A 22,551-nucleotide genomic window follows, 5' to 3' on the forward strand; every position below is an offset into this window, starting at 1 on the left:
TGAATGAAAATTCTGTTATAAATTATTCACCCTTGACTTGTTCCAAACCATTTGGATTTTTACAATTCTGTTGGACACAAAAGAAGATATTTTGAAGAATGTTAAAAACCTGTAACCATATCATCCATAAAAGGCAAAACAAATATCATGGAAGTCAATGGTCGCAGGTTTCCAACATTCTTCAGTGTATATTATCTGTTGTGTTCAACGGAATAACAAAATGAACTGTTTTGAAACAAGTCAAGGGTGAATAAATGATGAAAGAACTTTACTGTATTGATTTTTTGTCTCTTTAACTTTTAGAGGATTTTTTAAAATCATTTTTATAAAGTTTGCAAGGCTAAATTGTCCAAAGTGTATGTGTGTGAATGAGTTTGTATAAACATTTCCCATGATGGGTTACAGCTGGAATGGCATCTACCGCGTGAAACATGCGCTGGAAGAGTTGGCAGTTCATTCCGCTGTGGAGACCCCAGATTAATAAAGGGACTAAGCCGAAATGAAAATGAATGAATGAATAAAGTTTGCAACAGTTGTAAAAAAAAGCTAACTTTAACAAGCTCAAAGAGATGCTATATATTAAGTGGAAATTGTATTAAAATATCTCCTTTGGCACAAAAACTATCCACGTACGGTATTTCAGGAATAGAATATAGCTTGTTTGAGATATTCTAAGAAGATTCTGATAGCTCTGTGACAGATTCCATAATAGGATCTCATAAGCCTGTTGATATCCACATATGAAGCAGATTTAAGTGGCAGAGGCAAATTTAAAAATAATAAATAGCACGTACTGTACAATTGAGTCAGTCTGTTTAGTGTTACAGCAGTTAATGTCAAATGATCCTGCCCGATGAAGACTTTAAAATTCAGAGCTAAACCGAGGGTTGAAGAGACAGTTGCCTTAGAAACCGCTTCATCCTCTTCGTCACAGCTGTAGAAATGTTTAGACTCTGTGTTAACAGAGCTGTAAATCTTCGATAGTGTTTTCGTCTAAAGGATGCAAACCTCCTTACACAGCATGAAAGAATTTAACCTAAAAACTTGGCATTCACAGAAAGTAGCCTCTCGTTTCTATTAGTCAGACAGGTCACTGGCTCACTGAATCAATCCCATGCTTGTAGCCTAAAGACATCTGCTCACATTTTCTCAGCAGCAGAGAAAGATTGTGTTTGATGAGTCACCGGCTCATTATTTTCTCCTTGTTTGACTCCAGAGCTTGTATCATGCCACCTAAATAGGCCATTATATAAGCTACCGCAAACTGTGCCTTTGTGGAGGAATACTTCATAATGCAATCTTTTTACATACTGTAGGTGACCTTTCTGCAAGCTATGCTAGATTAAACATTTTTTTAAAATATAGATGAAATATAGATGTTGTATAAGTCTGAAGGGCTTAATTAAAAAAATGCCTAGATGTATTTTATCCCAATTTTTACATGGCTAGTACTTCCCACAAACACACACACACACACACACAAAATAGATGCAAAACATTGTTCTGAGGCATGATAGTTTATTAGTCCTTTATTAATGGCAAGGTTGACTGAAATGAAAATGACTGAATGGAGTATACACTAACCTACACTTTATTTAGCAATTATTCATATGGCGCCAAACATTAAAAAACAGCAGCAAGACAAACAAACATTATTATGGACATGAAAAAAAAGTACCCAGAAGATCCTCCTGTGGTATTAGTTTCAGAGGTAATTTATCTCTAAATAACATACACTACCTGACAAAACTCTTGTCGTCACTCCCAGTTGTTAGAGCAACAAATAATAACTTGACGTCTAAAGTGAAAAGTGTCTGGAGGTAGATATTTTTGATGAATCATCTTGATTCATCATGATCTTAATAGTCACAAATACTGCAGAAGACCGATTGGAACCCGCATGGACCCAAGATTCTAACAGAAATCTGTCAAGTTTGGTGAAGGAAAAATCATGGTTTGGGGTTACATCTAATATGGGGGTGTGCGAGAGATCTGCAGAGATGTCAACATCGACAGCCTGAGGTATCAAGACATTTGTGATGCCCTTTACATTACAAACCATTTTAGAGGGCAAACTCTTCAGCAGGATAGTGCTCCTTCTCATACTTCAGCCTCCACATTAAAGTTCCTGAAAACAAAGAAGTAAAGGTGCTCCATGAATGGCCATCCCAGTCACCAGAATGAACATTATTGAGCATGTTTGGGGTAAGATGAATGAGGAGGCATTGAAGATGAATCCAAAGAATCTTGATAAACTCTTTCTTTGCCATTCCAGATGACTTTATTAATAAGTTATTAGAGTCATTGCAGAGATGTAGATGCAGTTGTCCAATCTCATGGGAGGCATATAAACTATATTAATTCTTTTACCACTGCACCATAACTTTATATTTTATACTGTGCATTATTTCTGCTAAGTGACAAAACTTTCATCCAAGCAAGTCAGACCTTAATGTCTTAATTAAAAATCAAGGCATGTTTTTGTAAAATAAGCATAATTTAGAGGTCTTTGTCTTTCATTTAAGCCACATCTGATACCAAATAATCAACTAGAAGTCGAGTTATTATTTATTGTTCCTAAAACTTGGAAAGTTGACAAGATTTTTGTCAGGTAGTGTACATTGGAGTTTTGAGACTGTCCAATTAGAATGTTTTATTCCAGACAGCCATTGAACAACCTGTGATAACAATTGCCTATATTTAATTACTTACATATTAGTGAATGAGTGACTGGTTTTGGACACAGCTAAAGATGCTAGAAGCTCTCTCCAGTAGATGTCCCATCCCGGTGATGTTGTGCCAGTGTGACTGTCCTTCACCTTTGCTCCTAAATCCCGTAGCTCCTAAAGCCTGTCCTTTCCTCTCTCTCTTCCTGTCCCTGTCCTCCACTTCTTTTTTTCTTTCTGTGACATGGCTGACAGTGAGTTTACATCTAAAATGAAACACAGGGCTCAGACGGCGACCCCCGGCTCCAACATCACCAAGAGCTCCAGTGTGGGTGGAGACATGTGTTCGCTGGGCAGGAACGACGACGATGATGATGACAAGAAGAGGCGCTCCAGTTTTGGAGCCAAGATGGCTGCCATGGTGGGACTGGGGAAGAAGAGTCAAAGTACCTCTCAGCTCGACCCAGAGGGTGAGTGAATTGGGATATTAACACAATCATTTAGTAATGTTTGTACATTTTGATTCTGTCTGGTTAGTGCTGGTGATGCAAGCTGAAAATGCATTGATGATGATGATTTTGATGATTAAAGCGCTCTATTTTGGCAGTTTACAGTATTTCTGGACAACTTTTACAGTTCAAGGCGTTATTTCTGCAGCCATGGTACTGTCTCTATAGTCTTGTACAGATTATATAGCTTACCTTTTTTCCACTGCTTTGAAATATTCAGCTGCACGTGGCTCTGTTGGGTTAAACATGCTTATAAATTGCAAGTAGAAAATGACGTTTCTTTCAGTGACCCTGCTTGGTTGGTTACAGGCATTTTTGACCAAGGTAATATCAGAAATTGTTTTTATTAAAACATGCAATACTGGAAAATTGGTCATTGGTAAAGATTTCTAAACTACTGTACAAGCGTGGGCCATTTATATGATTACACATTAATAAAATGGGAATGGTTGGTGATATTAACATCATGTTTGTGGCCCATTAGTATAGGTGAGGGGACAAATGTTTCAAGATGGGTGGTGACCACGGTGGCCATTTTGAAGTCAGCCATCTTGGATCCAACTTCAGTATTTTTTAATAGGAAGAGGGTCATGACACATCAAACATATTGGGAATTTCACAAGAAAAACAATGGTTCTTATTTTATATTGCAATAGACATACCAGGCATGAAAGCTTGACAGGCCTAACAACAAAAACTAAGCAGGGCAGCGCTTAGTGAAGGGTCAATTTGATGTTTTCCCATTCAGGGAAATGACCTTCCTTTAAGGGACTTGGCTAATACGTACTTATACCGAAATTTTATAACTTGTTACAATGTATTTGTTTTGCAAACACATATTTTTAAATTGAACTTATGATTGACTAAATACCTGTAATTAAAACAAATTTGTAATTAATTCCGGTAATTAATACTCAGACATCCCAAGTTGGAAAAAGTAAATTTCCGGGGGATACAGAGTTGATTTGTGGGAGGTAGCGGATTAGTGGGTGCTCGAAGAGCCGTGGCGGGGGGCGGGGGGGTTTGAGTTGTGAGCGACGTATCTATGAAGGGGGACGTGTGCGTGCGAGACATACTTTAAGATCGGTGGGGGTGAGTTGCGCGCGACGTACCTGAAGAGCTAGTAGGGATGCAGTGGAGAGAGGGGTGTGCAACATATTTAAGGACCGGGCCGGAGACGCGCGATTTCCGGGAGATTATCATTCCTTTGCGGGCATCCTGGAGTGTCTATGCATTTCAGGGATACTCCCGCAACTTCCGGCAGACTTGGGATGTCTGAATACTTTTGTAATTACACTGTTGACCATCCCTTACACCTTAACTCACCCTTTAACCTACCCATACCACCAAACCTATCCCTAAACCTACCCTTATCCCACTTTAAAAGCACCTGATGTGTTTTTTAATGCAAGTGCATAGTAGTTAAGACCACTTAATATAAAGTGCGACCTGTTGAGGGAGAATATTGCAATTTACAGTAATGCCTTTCTATATGACTGTACGGTTAAATGTAATCCTGTCAAAGCAGAAAAATCAGCAACTCTTTAAAGGTCACCAAAATATGCAAATATGTGTTCTATCATCTATTATATAATTAACAATATTTATTATCAATGTTGAAATCAGTACTACTAATTTTGCAGAAAACACAAATAAAATGTATATTAATGGAAGGTTCTAAACAACAGCATTTATTTGAAATGTAATTCTTATAATAATGTAGCGTAATGTAATCCTATGCTTAATCCAACATTATTAATCTAATGAATATATATCGCTTTAGTGCTTAAAAATTGTTATTAATCTTACTGACCCCAAACTTTAGTGCATACAGACTTATTTGCCATTCCTGATAGTGTTTTGGCAGCCTTGCAAATATTATTTTTATTGTCTTTTCTTCTTCACATGAAATTTTACAGAGAATGAGGACCCACAGTTGACAGGGTTTTACTGCTGACCCAAATAAGACAGAAGACTTTGTTTGGATGAAGTATTTTGCAGTGCATTGAATCAAATTGTAAACGCAGGTCATGCAATCAACGTGCACAAACTGCACCTGTTTAAGCAGGTCAGTCTTTACAGTGTGATTGTTCTATTTCTGTCAGTTTGAGTTAATCTATTAGGGTGTTTTATGTGGCATTTATTAGCACAATGACTTCGATCAGAACCTTTCACATGCTAAAATTCAGATAGAAGTGGACAATTCTGAATGTTTTTCTAGGCTACAGTGTTATTGTGGAGATGAACTGGGTCTGACCAACTCAAGGTCTGTCATATGACGATATTCAGACTTCAGGACGGCAGCTTCACTGATGACTACACCATAAAGAAGTTATTTCAGTATTTCACTAAGTGCTTTGTGAGTTATGACCAAAACAGATGGCTCTCGAGGAAAACCCAAGATAAACGCAGTCAAGGGCTTTCTTTATGGAAAAATATTTTAGTCATACTTGAGGTCCAAGCCTATGTCCTATGTGATTTAAAGTTAGCATGAAAGTTGTGCCAGTCTTTCCTTTTCTATGTGGCATGTATTCAAGTTAAAGAGCTCCTTGAAAATGGGGAAAAAATGTAAGGTGGAACTTGATTTTGTGAATGATGGACTGTTAGGATGGTTGAAGTTATTGAAGGATATCATATTAGTGACAGGTTTACCCTGCACTACCCTTATGAAAGCTAACCATCGTTTGATTATAGTAAAAATTCCGTTACCACTGTCCTTGGTGTATTGATTATCATATTTATAACCACAGATTTACTATAGATACTATGGTTAAACTAGGTAGTATAGCAAAACCATGGTTGATTTGTGATTACTATGGTAAAAATGTTTTTTTTTTTTTAATAAAACATTGAATAGTTTATTTTTGCAAGAGTTGTGAAAATAAATTTATTTTGCAATTAATGAACCTTTTTAATAAACTTGTCCTTTATATGTCCTCCACTGTTCTGAATAATGAGGAACAGTAAAAATCATTTACTGCCTGAGTAGGTACTACATTTGAATCTGAACTTGAAGTGTGTTCTATACAGTATGAAAATGAGTAGCATATTTTGATTTCAGACATACTTCATCCATCATCCTTCATAGGTGAATTGGATTAATTAAATTGGCTGTAGTGTGTGTAAAGGAGAGAGTGTATGGGTGTTTCCCAGCACGGTACTGGGTTGTGGCTGAAAAGGCATTTGCTTAGTAGAACATATGTCAAAGTAGTTAGTGGTTCATTCCGCTGTGGCGACCTCTGATAATCAGGGGCTAAGCAGAAGGAAAATTAATGGATGAATACATCTATCATGCCATTATCACATGGCCTACTTGCAGTTGTTTCAATTCACTTTCATTGACAAACTCTTCTGTGGCCTCATGGGTTAATAAAATGTCCATTGCATGCACTCTACAGAATCTCAGCAGAAGTACAGTAGCAGGTAATCTGGGTACTTCTTGCTTACTACTTAGGTCTTACTTTTCATGTACAATATAATTAGGAATTTTTTGTTATTGTGTGAGATTTAGCTGACACCTTTACACATTTTATGTACCTAAGTAAAAAAAAAATCTAAATAATAATTCACTTTTTATTATTGCTTTGATTATTTTTGGTTTGCTTGTTTGATTTGCATTGTTAGGTTTGGTGAAAATACTTATCGTTAATTTAGAAAAAAAGACTGTACTTTTTTCGACATTCTGATAGCCCTTGGCTGCAGTAGGTGAGGTATTAAATGTGTTATCTGCTTGAGTTTTCCACTAAACACAACAACAATGGCGGCTGAGAGAGAAGAATAGTTTCATAAACATCGCAAACAGCCTTCTTGGTGAGATGCGCCATAGTGGCATGTCATATTGCTTTATTTTTACTGTAGATACCAAATGGAACAATGTTTAGAACTTTATCAGACATGGCATGAAGCAGTTGTCCTATTCCTCTGGTGTGTGAACACCAAGTCTTTCACTGAGTGATTGTACTCGCTGGTACATCTGTATCATCTCTGCTACTTGACCCTCTGTATTCATATTGTTAACATCTTGCTATTGTACTGGTTGGTTTTTCTCTGGTCTGACTCTGAACTGAGCAAAAAAGGGTGGAGTTCTTGGACACCACCACAGACCAATGGTAGCTCAAAGATGTTTAGGAGCCTAAACAAACTTGCCCAAAAGGTTTGCTTTGGTGTTGCAAACAACATTGTTTTGGCCAGATTTTGTTCAAAGTGACGTCATTTCAGTTATTTTTCGATTTTGTTGAAGTATAAAGGTGCCATAATTCTCAGTGAACATGGACTAAATGAATCATTGTCTTGGAAAAAACAAACCATGAGTGAAAATACATCCTTCTAAACAAATTAATTGTATCAGCGTCTACAATCTCAGCAAGAGCCTTTAATTTTCTTTAATTTGGAAAATGATAAATATGTTCTATTCTTAAAAATACTATTGAATGAAAGATTGTTTGGGATCCAATAATTGGCTTTTCTAAGTAAATGGTGTCTAAACCTGTTCCTTAAAGGGTCACTTTACTAAAGGGTTCAGCTCCAATCCTAATCAAGGTCTTCAAACTTTGAGGCAAGTGTCTTTCACCTGAACTCTGCAGTACAGTGGCCCTCTGGCAGTAGGATTGGAAACCGTCATGACTTCAGGTTTTGGAATATAAGTACAATTTCGGTCATCAATTTATCAATGCAGAAGAGATGCAGACTTTCTTTCCTATAATGCATATTTAACATTTATAACCGCAAGACTTGATTTTTTTCATTCTGTTCCACACTGTTGTGCAAGAGTTCACTTGAAGCATACAGCTCAGACATTCACATTGATCAGGATCATTATTCTTGATCATCTCAGTGGATGGATGTCCAGTTGAGGCATACAGTGAAATTATTAAAAAAAAAACTGTGTCTGAGTAGATCTTTCTGATTCATTTATAATGTAAGACGTAAGACTCAGTTATGACAAAGTAAAATTAGTTTGGTCAATGTGCATTTCCCAAAAACTTAATAATATTTCTAAAGGAATATCTTATCTAAAATTCTATATTTTTAGGAAATGTTGTAAAAATTGACAAAAAAATAAAGAAAATACTATGTGAAATGTCAAGGATTGCCCACTTATAGTCAAGTAAATGTTATTTAAAAGGAATTGGCTTGAGTTTTATGCGCAGTGAGAAGGTCAGGATATTACTTTACATGTCAAGTAATAACTCTCATAGAAATATTAAATTTTGTTCTTTTAAAGAAAAACTCAACAGAATGTTGCACATTATATACACTTTGGTGTGTACTGCTCAGTGTTGTGCTGGTTACTGAAGAATAGTAACTAGTTAGAGGTAATAGTTATTTCATTCAAAAAGCACCTCAATTACTTTATCCATTACTTGCGCCAAAGTAAAGTAGTGTAATTTAGTTGTCATTTTTTAGGTACTTTTCCAAAGAACATTTTAATGCTCCTATTAATGCCCTTATTACATAACTTAAGTGCTGCATAGAAAATACACTGTTGGTCAGCTTCACAGTTTTAATTGATTTGCATTCTCACAACTAAAACACAAGAATTTTTTAAGTCAAACCAGCAGCACAAAAATGAAAAGATCACAAGGTTTTAAACTAGCTGAAAAAAATATATGTAGAATAATAATAATAATAATAATGATAATAATAATAATAATAATAATAATAATAACAACAATAACGACAACAACAACAACAGCAGCAGCAACAACAACAACAATAATAATAAAAATAATATATTCAAAAATAATAAAGCAAAAACTAAAGTTAGTTTAGCCTCATAAATGTTTGTATTTAACCCTTAAACATGTTCCATAACAGCTTGAAAATAGTGACAATATACAACACATACAAAACTTTTATGATATAAGTAAATGAAAGTAATCAGAATTATCATTTAGAATCAATTTGGTGAAACTCTATGAGCAATTTTTTAAACTAACTACAAATTAAATGTGGTATGTCAGCAACTTATGGAAAGTAAGATGTGCTTTTTTTCAACCACCTCATGCTTGTGATGTGGTAAAATCTATAAACTGCACCCATTAAAATAACAGCTTGGCCTTTATACTGTAAAATTGCAATAATATTTAATTATTGATCGTGGGCTACAAATATCGTTTTAATGATATACAATGTAATAATCGTTATAATAATACAATTAATCGTGCAACCCTACTGCCCAATACTGGAACTGATATCTGAAGTAAAGTTGTAATATTTTGTTAATATCCAATATTTATTTATTTTTTCTGTGATACTGGATGCACAATTTCTCTAGATGACTTGAAAAGCTCTATATAAAAATAATTCATTATATAGACTGATTTAGATTGGGATTTTATAAAAAAGTGCATCTTCATAATATTTAGTAAATTGCAAGCATAGATAAATACAATAAAGTAAAGAGACAAATGAAATAGCCTGTGTTTTTTTAATTGCAAGTCGACATCTGTCAATATTTTCACATGAACCCTTCCTCTTATAGTTAGAGTTCATTTTTAACTACTAAATTACTAATTAATTATTAAATTATTTAAACTTTTTTGCAGATAAATTAACATTGTTTAGTGGTTATTATTCTATCAAACACATTATTTATAGGAAAAGTTAATGCTATTGAAATATAAATGATAATAAATTATATTATTTTAAATATTTCATATACGTTTGAATGTCCTTGTAAGGCTTGAAGCTTAATCTGCAATTCTTAACCAATAATCGAAAACAGAAAGCAGTTGAAGGAGGATGTGTTTAAATCAGTTATTTATCTAACTCCATTTTAATTAACCTGACTCCATTAAAGTTGTTATCGTCATTGATAAAGAGAAATAATCTCAACGCCTCAAAACAGGCAAAGTCGTTTATAAGGTTGCATGTTTAAATATACACGGTAGAACGAAACGAAATAATACAGTGTATAGAAAAACTTAACAAATGCACTGCTGTGTAACAAAGACAGTAAAACAGCCTTTGTTAAGGGATGAGGCTGTGCGAGAGACCCAGAGTAAAAGCCTTTCTCCCTGATCAACCTTTCTTTATTATACCCTAAGCAAAGCATTGTCAAACATGAGTTAAAACCAACCCCCAAAACCAGCTAAGCATCAAAACAAAGTTGAGGAGATAAAGTGGGGGAGAAGTACATTAACGTACTCTCCTCAGGCCATGACTCAACAATAGTAAATAGATTGTATATTCATACAGAATACATGCATGTCTCTGTTGATTTCATCACTACAACGCTGAATTCATAACTGTCAAATATCACCAAACATGTTAAAATTAAATTAAAGAAGATCACAAGCAGATGAATTATGTATGGTGAAAAGCACTTCCTTACTGTTAGCAAATGGAAGAGATGTGTATTGGAGCTTTGATGAGCTCTGCCATGCCGGGAGGACTCCTCCTTTTACTGGAAAACCCCAGTAGTCCTTCATTAGCATGGAAGACATAGTATATAAGATATTCTCAGCTTGCATCCTTAAATTGACTCTGACAAAAACGTTTTTTCAAATTTTTTTGCTATGACCTAAAGAGTGACCCATTTGAACACACACACGCACGCATGCGCACAAAGACACACACACACACAGTCACACACATATAAAGAAGTATTATGAGCTAGTGTTAAGGAAGGTCATGTTTCTCTCTACAGTTCACAGGTAGTGTTCAGGAGTCCCACTGCTGTAACCGTGCTTCACCCCGCTCTGCCTCATTTACTCCTGCTAGGACGGGACGCATTGAATCGGATCTTCCATGCAGTTTTACGGTGAAATCATTAGTCCATTACCAGATAAATAGGTCAGAGCTTTGATCAAGTAGATTTATAGCACTTGCCACTTGCAAAGGTGTGACCTGTCCTCACAGATGCCCTGTTGCTGTCTGTTGAGGAAAGACTGTTGGGTTTAAAAGAGTGTTGATTCTGGAGGAACTTCCTGCAGCGCCTGCTTTGATTTCACTAGTGATTTGACATAATGGATGGAAATGGGCCCTATTTATCTTCAAACATACAAGCTAAAACTCTTCTGTGGTAGAGTAAAAGCAATGTTCCTTTGGAGTTTTAAAAAATAAACTGTAGAAAAATGTTGTGGTGTTTTGACCCAAGATATGGACAAATGAGGTCCATTTGTGTGTTGAAACTAGCGAGATGTTGTTAAAGTGGATATGGATAAAAAGATCCAAAACTTGCAATTCATTCCCTTGTATTATTGCAGTCACCAGTAATCTAGCTACTGCAGATTACTGGAGAACAACAAATCTGCCACCAAACGAACTAAAACTCCCAGCATGTACCACACACACACTAGTTCCTGATCCTGACTGATTGCAAACACGCACAGCTAAAGCTGCTCAAGGATTCATTACATGGAGCATTTATACAGGACACACAGACATTGCTGAGTCTTGTTAGTACCTGTAACGCCCCACTCACACAGGGCTTCAGCAACAACGCTTGACAGAGGGCTTGTCTGAAGTTGGGGCTGATGCGTTCATCATAGCAGCATCAGCCAATGAAATAAGTCAGCAACCATACAGCGTTCTGATTGGCTGACGCTTGAAAAGTTGAGAAAGTCTCAGCTTCTGCAGCGAGCAATGTCACTGAAGAATCCACCGACGAATCCACTATGCAGTTCGGCAACGCCTGACGTCACACATTCAAAGTGAATGAGAAGCGTTGCCGCTGGCGCACCGTGTGAATGGGGCATAACCATTACGAAGCGTTTTCCTTACCTTGTTTCCTATACAGTATTTTTATACCCTTGCATTGCTTATGATTTTTGTGGGTACCGAAATCTTGCTTGCTTTTGACTACTCTTTTTGGATTGCCCTTTATGATTCTGTTTGCTCCTATGTTTGACCACTGCCTGCCTGACCATTCTTTGTTTAATAAAGACCCTGCCATTGAATCCTCCTCTCCGTTGTTCTGCACACGTATGTTACATGTATTGTGTGATTTTAGTGTGCTTCAAATCTAAAAATTAAAAAAGGATAAAAAAAAAACACTAAAAAACCAATCATGAAATAAAAAAGACCATACAATAATTCTTCACCTTTTTAATACACTTGGTAGACTTTTAAAAAGTTAATTTTGTAACAATTTCAAATGTAATGTTTTAATGTCTTTTCACTGTTAAGTATTTTAATATATAATAATAATAAAATATAATAATGCCTTATTACTTGTAATTTTCAACTAATTCAATCTGGTGGTTATCAACCATGGTACCTAGAACTAGTCAACACACATCTGCTTTGTCCCACGTATAAAGCTATACTTAATAACTAATAACTAATATTAATAACTAATATTATTCTTTTACATTTACAGTTTGGTTTCAGAAATATTACATTCAGAATTAAGGAAATTCATTTGTAGTATTTCCACAATAACTTGTTTTTAGATCAAACCATCGCCACCCATTAAAAACCATCATTAAGTGAGTCTTTTTTTGTCTATAAATTACAATAACTAGTCGGCCAATAAACATTCTTTAAAAATATCTTGTTTTGTGTTTGGGAAAAAGTAGTTCTGCCTATTGCGCTGTATGATTTTTGTACATCCACCATGGTCTCTTCAAACAGGTTGAGGATATTTTTGTGGTGCAGTAGATGCAGTAATGATTCACTCTTCTGCTGAACAGATCAACATGTTGCCATACTTAACAGGCTCATTCTCACTCCCAATGCCAGTTCCTCACGTATTTAAAGATCTTCTCCTTTCTATTTCCTGCCGGATCAGTCATATACAGCTAAAAATACATCCTCTCATTTCTCTGATTTTCACACACAGACACACAGAGTCTGTAGGAGGATGCACTGTGTGCGTCAGTGTGGAATGATGAAAAATCCTGCTGTGCTTGAGCATATGCCTATTGAGTGGCACCTGGTGATGAAGCTATTTTAACTTGAAAAATAATACACAGAGTGGGAAATATATTCTGTGTTATATTTTTGACCTCATTTAAAGTGCTTATATTAGATAGTCAACTGTTATAGTTTGGCAATTTTTTTGATTGATTGATAGATTCATTCATTAATTTATTGGACCAGTTTTCTGTCCAAGAAAAACCTGATTCTGGGGTGTTTTGGTGTATTTGCTCTTTCATTATTATGAAGTTGTAGACCCTTTATTTTGGGGTTATATTCTTTGAATTTTATCTCAATAAACTCCTATTTTGCAGCTTTATTAAGAGCCCCTGTTATGCATTAAAAAGGTCATATTTTGTATTTGGGGGTCTCCAACAACAGGCTTATATGCATGCAAGGTCAAAAAACACTTCATTGTCTTATAATATGCATTTATGCATATGTCTAATAATGTGCATTCATTTAACCTAACGACTCCCATATGATTTGATAAATTTGTTCCCAAACCCCTCCTTAGCCGGATGATAATCTGTGCTGATTGGTCCGATGACTCAGTCGATTAATTGGTTGACTGCGTTCAGCGCGAGACAGAGAGAATTGCCCACCATGGCTTACCAACAATTTTAAGGTAGTCAAAGTTCAGAATGTATGTGTGAGCCCAATGTAGGAGTGCATTAAAGCAATGCAGTTTAACACCAGCATATTGCTCTATTTCTAACCATAACACACATTTACTAAATCCACTCAGTGGCAAAAGCTAAAATATTTTGAAACATACGTGTAGAAAGAGCTGACAGTGGTCATTGCAATAACAAACGGCAGAGGATTGCAAGCTCACAAATGCGTTTAAATCCATACAAAAAGCCGCAACGTGTTTTAAGGTGGTTTTGGATATGATCTGAGAATATAAAGAGTTAACCAGATACACTACATGCTGATTGGAGCAGTTACAAGTAACAAAATACATATTTTGCAAGCTAGAGAAAACAAAGAGGCAACCATTTTAATTGCACATCCATGAACTGTGTGCTGTAAAGTTCCTGTCAAGCTCTGACAAAGTCCCATATATCAATCGTTTTTTCTGATCCCTTCTTTAACAAACGGTCGATGTATGCCTCATTGTAAGCGTGTAAATTGCTAAAGCACTTATCAGAAAAATGACAGGAACATAGCACAAGGCTGGGGCTATAATGCTGAGGTAATTTTGCAAAAATAAACTTTAACCAATGACTCTTCAAAGCCTCATCTTTGGGTAGAGAAAAAAAAACACTAAATTTCCCTTACACTTAGAGCAAGCATCTTCGCGACATGACACAACTGGGATCTGCTAGTTTGTCTTGCTCTTTTTCTTTCTACATTGTGGGCGGGGGTTTCAATTTCCCCAGATCTGCACGCAAAACAAATGGCCGATGCTTGAACTCAGTATCGATGTCGCACTGACACGGCTAAAGATTCATAATCTCAACGATTCATTAAAGCCACTATGAGTTGACTCTTTTTTAGATAAATCAATAGTTTTAAACACTGTGCACTTTCAGATTTAAACCTTAGCTGCATATTTCACTTCACTTAGAGCTGTTACACACTGCATGGAAGGTCATTTTCAAAAACCCATAATCGAGGGTCTTTAATAGTTATTAGGGTAGTAGCTAGGTTTAGGTATTAGGTTGGATTTTGGATGTAGAATAAGATAATGCAGAATATGTATTTTATAACTACTAAGAAGCCAATATTTTAATAATAGGCATGTAACAAGTCACTAGTTATTGGGACTTCAAATAACGTGTTACTGTTAATGCCTTTGAGTGTTTTGCCAGGTGTTCTACAGGTCTTTGATGTTCCGATTCAAAAAAAGGTATTGCTTCATCCATATTATCATCAGCACTTAAATAAATGTAAGATAAATTGCTTAGAAAAACATCATTTGTTCAATTGCAAGTAATATTCATATTCAGATATTGTTTTTGGATAAGATCCACCTTTTAGTGAATACTATTAGTTTGTTTCTCTGAAGGGTTTGAAGGTCATTAGTTCAGTCAGGTAGACCTGATGTTAATGGGTCATCTTGTTTTTCTGCAGAGAGATAACATTCTGTTCCCAGTGGCTGTTTACATTTAAAGCTAATTGAAGGTAATGTACTGATGGTCAGGAATTGAAACAAAATAGCTAAAAATAATAATATCTGTCATGTTCGATTGGATATAGTTTTTACTGAAACACTTTAAAATTCCTTTGAAAGGAATCCATTCCGTTCTGCATAGTTGCGATGACTGTCATTTGTGTTATTTGTTATTTAACTTTTTTTATCTGTTTTTGGTCATTTATGCAGAATAAGACCTACATTTACTTTGAAACTGAACCAGGGTAAATTATATAAGCTGCTTTCCCATTGTGCGGTATGTTACGTTATGGTTTGACAAAACTTAGCTTGCTTGGGTTCAGTTTTACTTGGCTCAGTTTGCATTTCCACTGAAGTTGAAGTTGTAAAAACAGTTTAGTTATGTGAAGCAACTAATACTTCAGTGGCTGCTGCTGACTATTTAAAAGTAGCAGATTTCATGTCTTGTGTTACAGATGACACAAGGACACGGGTAGTGACAATTGTCTTGGACCAATTAGTGATCAGCAGTTTGTATACATAACATTTAGTAAAATATGACTCACTTTGCACCTCTTTTCTTAGATCAGGGGTGTCCAAACTCGGTCCTGGAGGGCCGGTATGCTGCAGATTTTAGCTCCAACTTGCCTCAACACACCTGCAGGGATGTTTCTGGAAAGCCTAGTTAGAGCTTGATTAGCTAGCCCAGTTGTGTTTGATTGGGGTTGGAACTAAACTTTGCCCTCCAGGACCGAGTTTGGACATGCCTGCCTTAGATGATACTAAAAATGCACCAAATACTAAGTATGGACCACATTGGGAAATCTCCCAAAAGTAGCCACACCATACATTGCAATGAAAAAAGCACCTTTAGTGTTGCCAATAGTAAGTAACATACTACTTCTCCAATGCATAATGTTGTAGGCCATTGTTCATTTAAAACAACATTCAAGTGAAAAAAACTTGTCCATATAGGAATTATCCATTTGGAATTCATTGGATAATTGTGGTTTGTTATTGATGCATTTGATGTGATTGACAGGTTGACCACATCCACACAACAATACATGTCATTATAGAAACAAATGTTGAAGAGGTTGGAAAATAATCTGGATTAAAAATGACAAGGCCACATGAATTTCAAAAAAATAAATCATATATACATACATATATATATATATATATATATATATATATATATATATATATGTATATATATATATGTATATATATATATATATGTATATATATATATATATATATATATATATATATATATATATATATATGTATATATATATATATATATATGTATATATATATATATATATATGTATATATGTATATATATATATATATATATATATATATATATATATATATATATATATATATATATATATATGTATATATATATATATATATATATGTATATATATATATATATATATATATATATATATATATATATATATATATATATATATATATATATATATATATATATATATATATATTCATAAAATACACAGCATGCTTAAATTCTAGGTACATTTCTGCATTTAATACAATATTATAGTATTGGGTTAAATAAATCAATTAAAATATAAACTAATTTATTAATGAAAACCTTTAATAAATCCTAGAAACAGAGAGTAGCCTTAAAGTTTGTGTGAAATCAAAATTTACATTGTTTATTTTGCTATCAATGTTGGTATTATCTATGACATATAACTTGCTCTATGCTCTATACAAGTTAATTCACCAAACAAAAATCAGCAGAATTGCATAAACCACTTGTTGTGGAATAATGGGCTCACATGTACTGTTCGTAGGGTCCAGGTGTTAATAACATGCTAACCACTTACTAGGTCCATCTGTTCTTGTGGAGAAAAGGTTAGAGGTAATAGGGTCAGCTCAAGCCAATATCTCAGCACATGATACAATTGGAAAACAGTCTCAACACCTGGTTGTTTTTCAAGACACTGTATTTAATGGACTATTAAAGCTTTTCTGAGTTACACATTGTGAATGAATATTCCATTTAGCTTTTTTTTTTTTTTCATTTATTCCATATAATTCTAAATATGTAAACAATAATTGATGATTATAGAATCAATGGATCACCAGACGGTAATTTTCTCATGAGGCATAGATGTGGTGAATTCAAATGACTTAACAGTCAGAAGAATTATTGTGGTTTACATGTTGATTACCACATATAAAGATGTTCATTGTTCATTTCTTAGGTCTTTTTGTGTGTTTCAGATATGTGTCCTCCTTGTACACAACCATGAGAAGGTGGCACTTGTTATACAGATCAGCTAGCAAACCATTTCCCAAACTCAACCAATAGTGTTTTCGATAGAGAAAAGTGCACTGCAAACACATAGTTTTACTTTGATATTGCTTACTTGCATTTACTTATTTATTTACTATTTTATTTACTTTTGTGGAACGATGGTTTAACAGATTTGAACTCGAGTGCTCTGCATCACAGGTACAACACCATACAAAGTAAGCTACTGAGCAAAATGACCATGCCAGAAAAGTTGTAGTTAATTAGGTTAACTAGGCAGGTTAGGGTAATTAGGCAAGTTATTGCATATCGACGGTTTGTTCTGTATATTATTGAAAAAAAATTTAGCTTGAAGGGGCTAATAATTTTGTCCTTAAAATAGTGTTTAAAAAATTAAAAACTGCTTTTATTCTAGCCGAAATCAAACAAATAAGACTTTCTCCAGAAGAAAAAATATTATCAGACACACTGTGAAAATTTCCCTTCTCTGTTAAACATCATTTGAGAAATATTTTAAAAAGAAAATATAATTCAAAGGGGGGCTAATAATTCTGACTTCAACTGTATATGACATCGAGTCGTTTTGTTGCATTTCTTTGGTGTTATGTAAAGATCGGCCTGTAAATAATCCTTTATTCATCAATATTATGTCCCTGTACATATAATTACTGTAAAAAGGAACATTTTCACCATAGACTGTAAACGAAATGGATGTAGTGTCTGTGACGCCACCCATAGGTTTCTGAAGAGTGCAAATGAAGCTACAAGTACGCATGGCCAAACGTCACCATTTTGTTTGTAACATCGCACCAACCGGGGGGGGGGGGGGGGGGGGGGGGGGGGGGGGGAGTGGTGTATACCAAACAAGGGCAAAAAGGAGGAGCATGAGTGGAGCTACAAATGGCTGCTAGCATTTTGCTTAGACTGGATTTTCTTTGAGAGAAATGCATAATGCTTCATTACCTGTTACTCGTTTGTGTGCTGTTGGTTGTATACTATATCAATAAAGTGATTAGTCTTTTAAAAACACTGTTGTAATAAATTTATCCACTAAACATTGTTCTTATGACTTTTTTCTACCTGAGGTAAGCGTGAATTACATCCAAATCCTTCAAATATAGTCTGTGTTAGTAAATTCAAGGCTATTTATGAAATGCAGGCATAAAATCGCATGACGTTTTTTATAGCCTGCAGCTAATCAATCTGCCAGATTCTGGAGTGCACACAGGTCTAAAGAAAATCATAAATGATCTTAAATAAAACAGATTTACATTTATAGAGATGGTATATAAGTATATAATTTTACTCTCCTGGGAAATGGAGGCCACTTAAATGGTTTGTGTGCATAATTAAGTGCACTCAGCATGCCATATTTTCTGATAATTCTAGGAAATAATTCCAAAAGGCAATTGACTATGTAAGGCCACATAAAACAACACAAAAATACGATATATATGCTGACCTCAGCGGCTAATCAGCCAGAATGACATGACTGCGACCAGCGAGACCTTGCTGTCACTGAAGTGGCCACGGCCTTAATTATGCAGACTTAATATAACTTAATAAAAACAAAACAGATAAGTTATAACCCCCCGTCCCCCCCCACGTTATCATTGCAGTCAGTGAACATAAGGATTTTCTGCAGCCAGCACCAAAAGGCTAGTCGATGAATTGCAGTTTCAGTTACTTCCGTATTGGTTTCACGAGAAAGAGCAAGATGTTGCCGCTTGGTTGTCATAGTGTCCTTTGTTCATTTTGCTTACAAACTGCAGAAATGCAAACATTTAAGCGCATTTATTTGCAGTTTCACAAAAGGTAGCTAGAATCATGCATTTTTGATGAGCCTGATATGTATATTTATTTTGTATTATAACTATTTAGTACTGCCGTTTTGAAGATAACACATTCACTTTCCAAGAACACTAAGATTAAGAACACAAAAAGATTACAGCTCTAAATTACTTGAACATCTAAAAAAAAAAAAAAAACGCACATTTTAAATGTTTTTTTTTTCCAAGCATGGAAGTTTAATTAAAGTGTCTCTTCTGTACAGGTTTGGGTCTATAAAATGGAAGAAATGTGATCCTTTAGGCTTATACACCATAGCATCAAGACAAAATCTGTACTGGTGTGTTTTGAAGGATTGGCATTGTCTGAGACAGTGAACTAAAGCAGCATTCTTTTTGTTTGCTACGATTCGCTGAGACCACACAGTGAGTCTAATGCCAGATAAGAGCCTTCTGTCTGCACTATTGCAATGTTATTGTTCAATATAAACAGCAGTTTTACTAGACAAAAGTTTACAGTACAGATTTCAAGGACCCGGTTATTTTTAGTACTTACATGGTATTTTAATTTTGGATTGGATTGTGTATCTAAAAAGAAACACCAGAGAAACGTGCTGAGAAGTTATTCCTTGAGATTTTTAAGCACCACACTATTTGTGTTCCTGTCAGACATGTTGAGGTTTGAGCGCTGGTATGAGTCACGAGTGTATTCTTCAGACTTGAATAGGAAGGTTTGAGACGTTACTATTTTGAGCATGGGAGATGATTTCAACATACCCTCAATAAGATATTTATAGTTTGCAGATTTTGAGCTGAAGGTCTCGTTTTCACTGTGGCGAATGCAGTGTCTGAATTCTTTACAACCCATCAATAATCAAAAAACATGTTTTCTTGAGTTTTTTTTTTTAATCAAGCAATCAAATTAGATCTTACAAGTTTGAGAAAGTGGTTTTCTGCATCATATTCAGCTGAAGTAATTGACTTCATGTTTGTGTCCATCTGTTTTTTTTTTTTTTCTGTTGAGTTGTACAGCATGTGTTCTGAAGCATAGAGCCGAGCAATATATTCACTCACCGGCCACTTTATTAGGTACACCTTACAAGTATCGGATTGGACCTCCTTTTGCCTTCAAGACTGCCTTAATCATTCTTGGCATAGATTTAACAAGGTACTGGAAACATTCCTTAGAGATTTTGGTCCCTATTGACATTATAGCATAATGCAGTTGCTGCACATCCATGATGACAATTCTCCCGTTCCACCACATCCCAAAGGTGCTATATTGGATTGAGATCTGGTGACTGTGGAGGCCATTTGAGTACAGTGAACTCATTTTCATGTTCAAGAAACCAGTCAGAGATGATTTGTGCTTTATCCTGCTGGAAGTAGCCATCAGAAGATGGTTACACTGTGGTCCTTAAGTAATGGACATGGTCAGCAACAATTCTCAGGCTGGCTGTGGCATTGACACAATGCTCAATTGGTACTAATGGGCCAAAGCGTGCCCCCACACCATTACACCACCAGCCTGAACTATTGACATGAGGCAGGATGGATCCATGCTTTCATGTTGTTGATGCCAAATTCTGACCCTACCGTCCGAATGACACAGCAGAAATCGAGACTCATCAGACCAGGCAACGTTTTTCCAACCTTCTATTGTCCAATTTTTGTAAACCTGTGTGAATTGTAGCCTCGGTTTCCTGTACTTAGCTCACAGGAGTGGCGCCCAATCCACTTAAATCATCTTTCTTCCTCATTCTGATGCTCGGTTTAAACTGCAGCAGATTGTCTTGACCATGTCTACTTGCCTAAAAGCATTGAGTTGCTGCCATGTGATTGGCTGATTAGAAATTTGCGTTTACAAGCAGTTGTTCCTAATACAGTTTCTGCTGAGTATACATATAAAATGTAAAATGCTGGGTTGTTATAATTAAATTTTGGATCAAATATAGACAAACCCAATGTGAGAATATGTATTTTATGTATTGACTTATTTCTTCAAATATTTTGCTTAGAATTATTACTTGTCTTTTGAATGTTTTGTTGTTTATTTGTTTAAAAAAATGACAATAGCATTAAAATAAACCTATATCCACTGATTCAAATCCTAAATTAAGAATCAAACAAGAATCTGATACTCTGTCTTACATTTGATTGGTAATTGTAGCTTATGGCTGAAAAAGCTGCATGAGAATGGCAGAGTTATTGTCACGTTACTAAAAATATCATCTAGCTTGTACCATTGGTATTTTACTCTCTCCTCCACACCTGTGAGGATATGAGAAGTGACTGATCATCTGCAGTCAGAAGGCAGGTCATGTGCAAGTGTTTGTGTGCAGTCGTATCTCTAGGCAGAGCTCTGACTCCTGGAGAAGCGTTTGAGGGGTCTCTTTATTTCTGGGCTTCTGATTGGCCACATAAACAGTGAGCCACGTGCACATGCTAGTCTCCCCCCTCCCAGATCTCATTTGAGAAGTTGAGCGCTGCAGAGGAGACATCAGGCAGTCATCCTCACCGCATATCCTGCCTACTAAGTCACAGCTGCTACTACTACTGATGAGAGGCTTTCAAAACGATTTGAAATCTTTCACGATCTTTTAGCATTAGCTATACGCATCTGCTTTAGTATCGTTTGAGGTAATTGAGGGTACCGAGGTGGTAAAATGGGCAGACAAGGGCAGGATGGCAATGCCGCTCTCCCTGGCATGCGAATGCAGCGCTCCCAGAGCCGACTTAGCCTGTCTGCTTCCTTTGAGGCACTGGCTGTCTACTTCCCGTGTATGAACTCCTTTGATGAGACAGATGGAGGTAAGAATCAAACCACATGATGTGAAGCGTGAGAGATGCTGCTTTGTCCACTTTTTCTCTTTCTGTCTTTCTTACTTTCTTTCTTTCTTTCTTTGTTGAAAGTTTTATTTGTTATCAGTAAATAGTTGTGAATAGTAAATGACTGTGTGTTAGTTATCACACGTGACTTGTGTTTATTTATTGATTATCTGAGAGATATAGACAGACAGACAGACAGACAGACAGTATCTAGTAGGCTGAAAGTGGGAGACTGACACCCTCTGCTGGTCATAATGTCTTTATTGTATCTAAAAAAGCAGTTCAAATATTTTCTTGTTGTGATTAATTGCTAAAGCTTTTATCACAGTATATGGTATTATCAAATGTTTTATATAGTATTATTTGTTATGGTATTAACAAATGTTTCTAACAAATACAATTGCAAAAAGTTGGTTAAGTACAATAAAGTCTAATTAGTAAATGTTATTGAGTGGATTTTTATTTACTTTTTATTTATTTTATTTTATTTTATTAGTTA

General features: G+C 35.4%; 1 protein-coding gene across 50 annotated transcripts in view; it reads left to right on the forward strand.

Moving 5' to 3' along the window:
- rims2b (regulating synaptic membrane exocytosis 2b) overlaps positions 1-22,551 on the forward strand; it is a 254,309-nt gene that overhangs the window by 224,723 nt on the left and 7,035 nt on the right. For 49 of the 50 annotated variants that reach the window (XM_073931581.1, XM_073931575.1, XM_073931579.1 and 46 more), the window contains one exon: positions 2,949-3,136. In XM_073931581.1, coding sequence (XP_073787682.1) covers positions 2,949-3,136 — 188 coding nt within the window. Of the gene's footprint in view, positions 1-2,921; positions 3,137-22,551 lie in introns of all 50 variants that reach the window. The other variant, XM_073931591.1, reaches the window with a different exon arrangement.

This window comes from Danio rerio, chromosome 19, assembly GCF_049306965.1.
Source record: "Danio rerio strain Tuebingen ecotype United States chromosome 19, GRCz12tu, whole genome shotgun sequence".
NCBI classification, from domain to species: domain Eukaryota; kingdom Metazoa; phylum Chordata; class Actinopteri; order Cypriniformes; family Danionidae; genus Danio; species Danio rerio.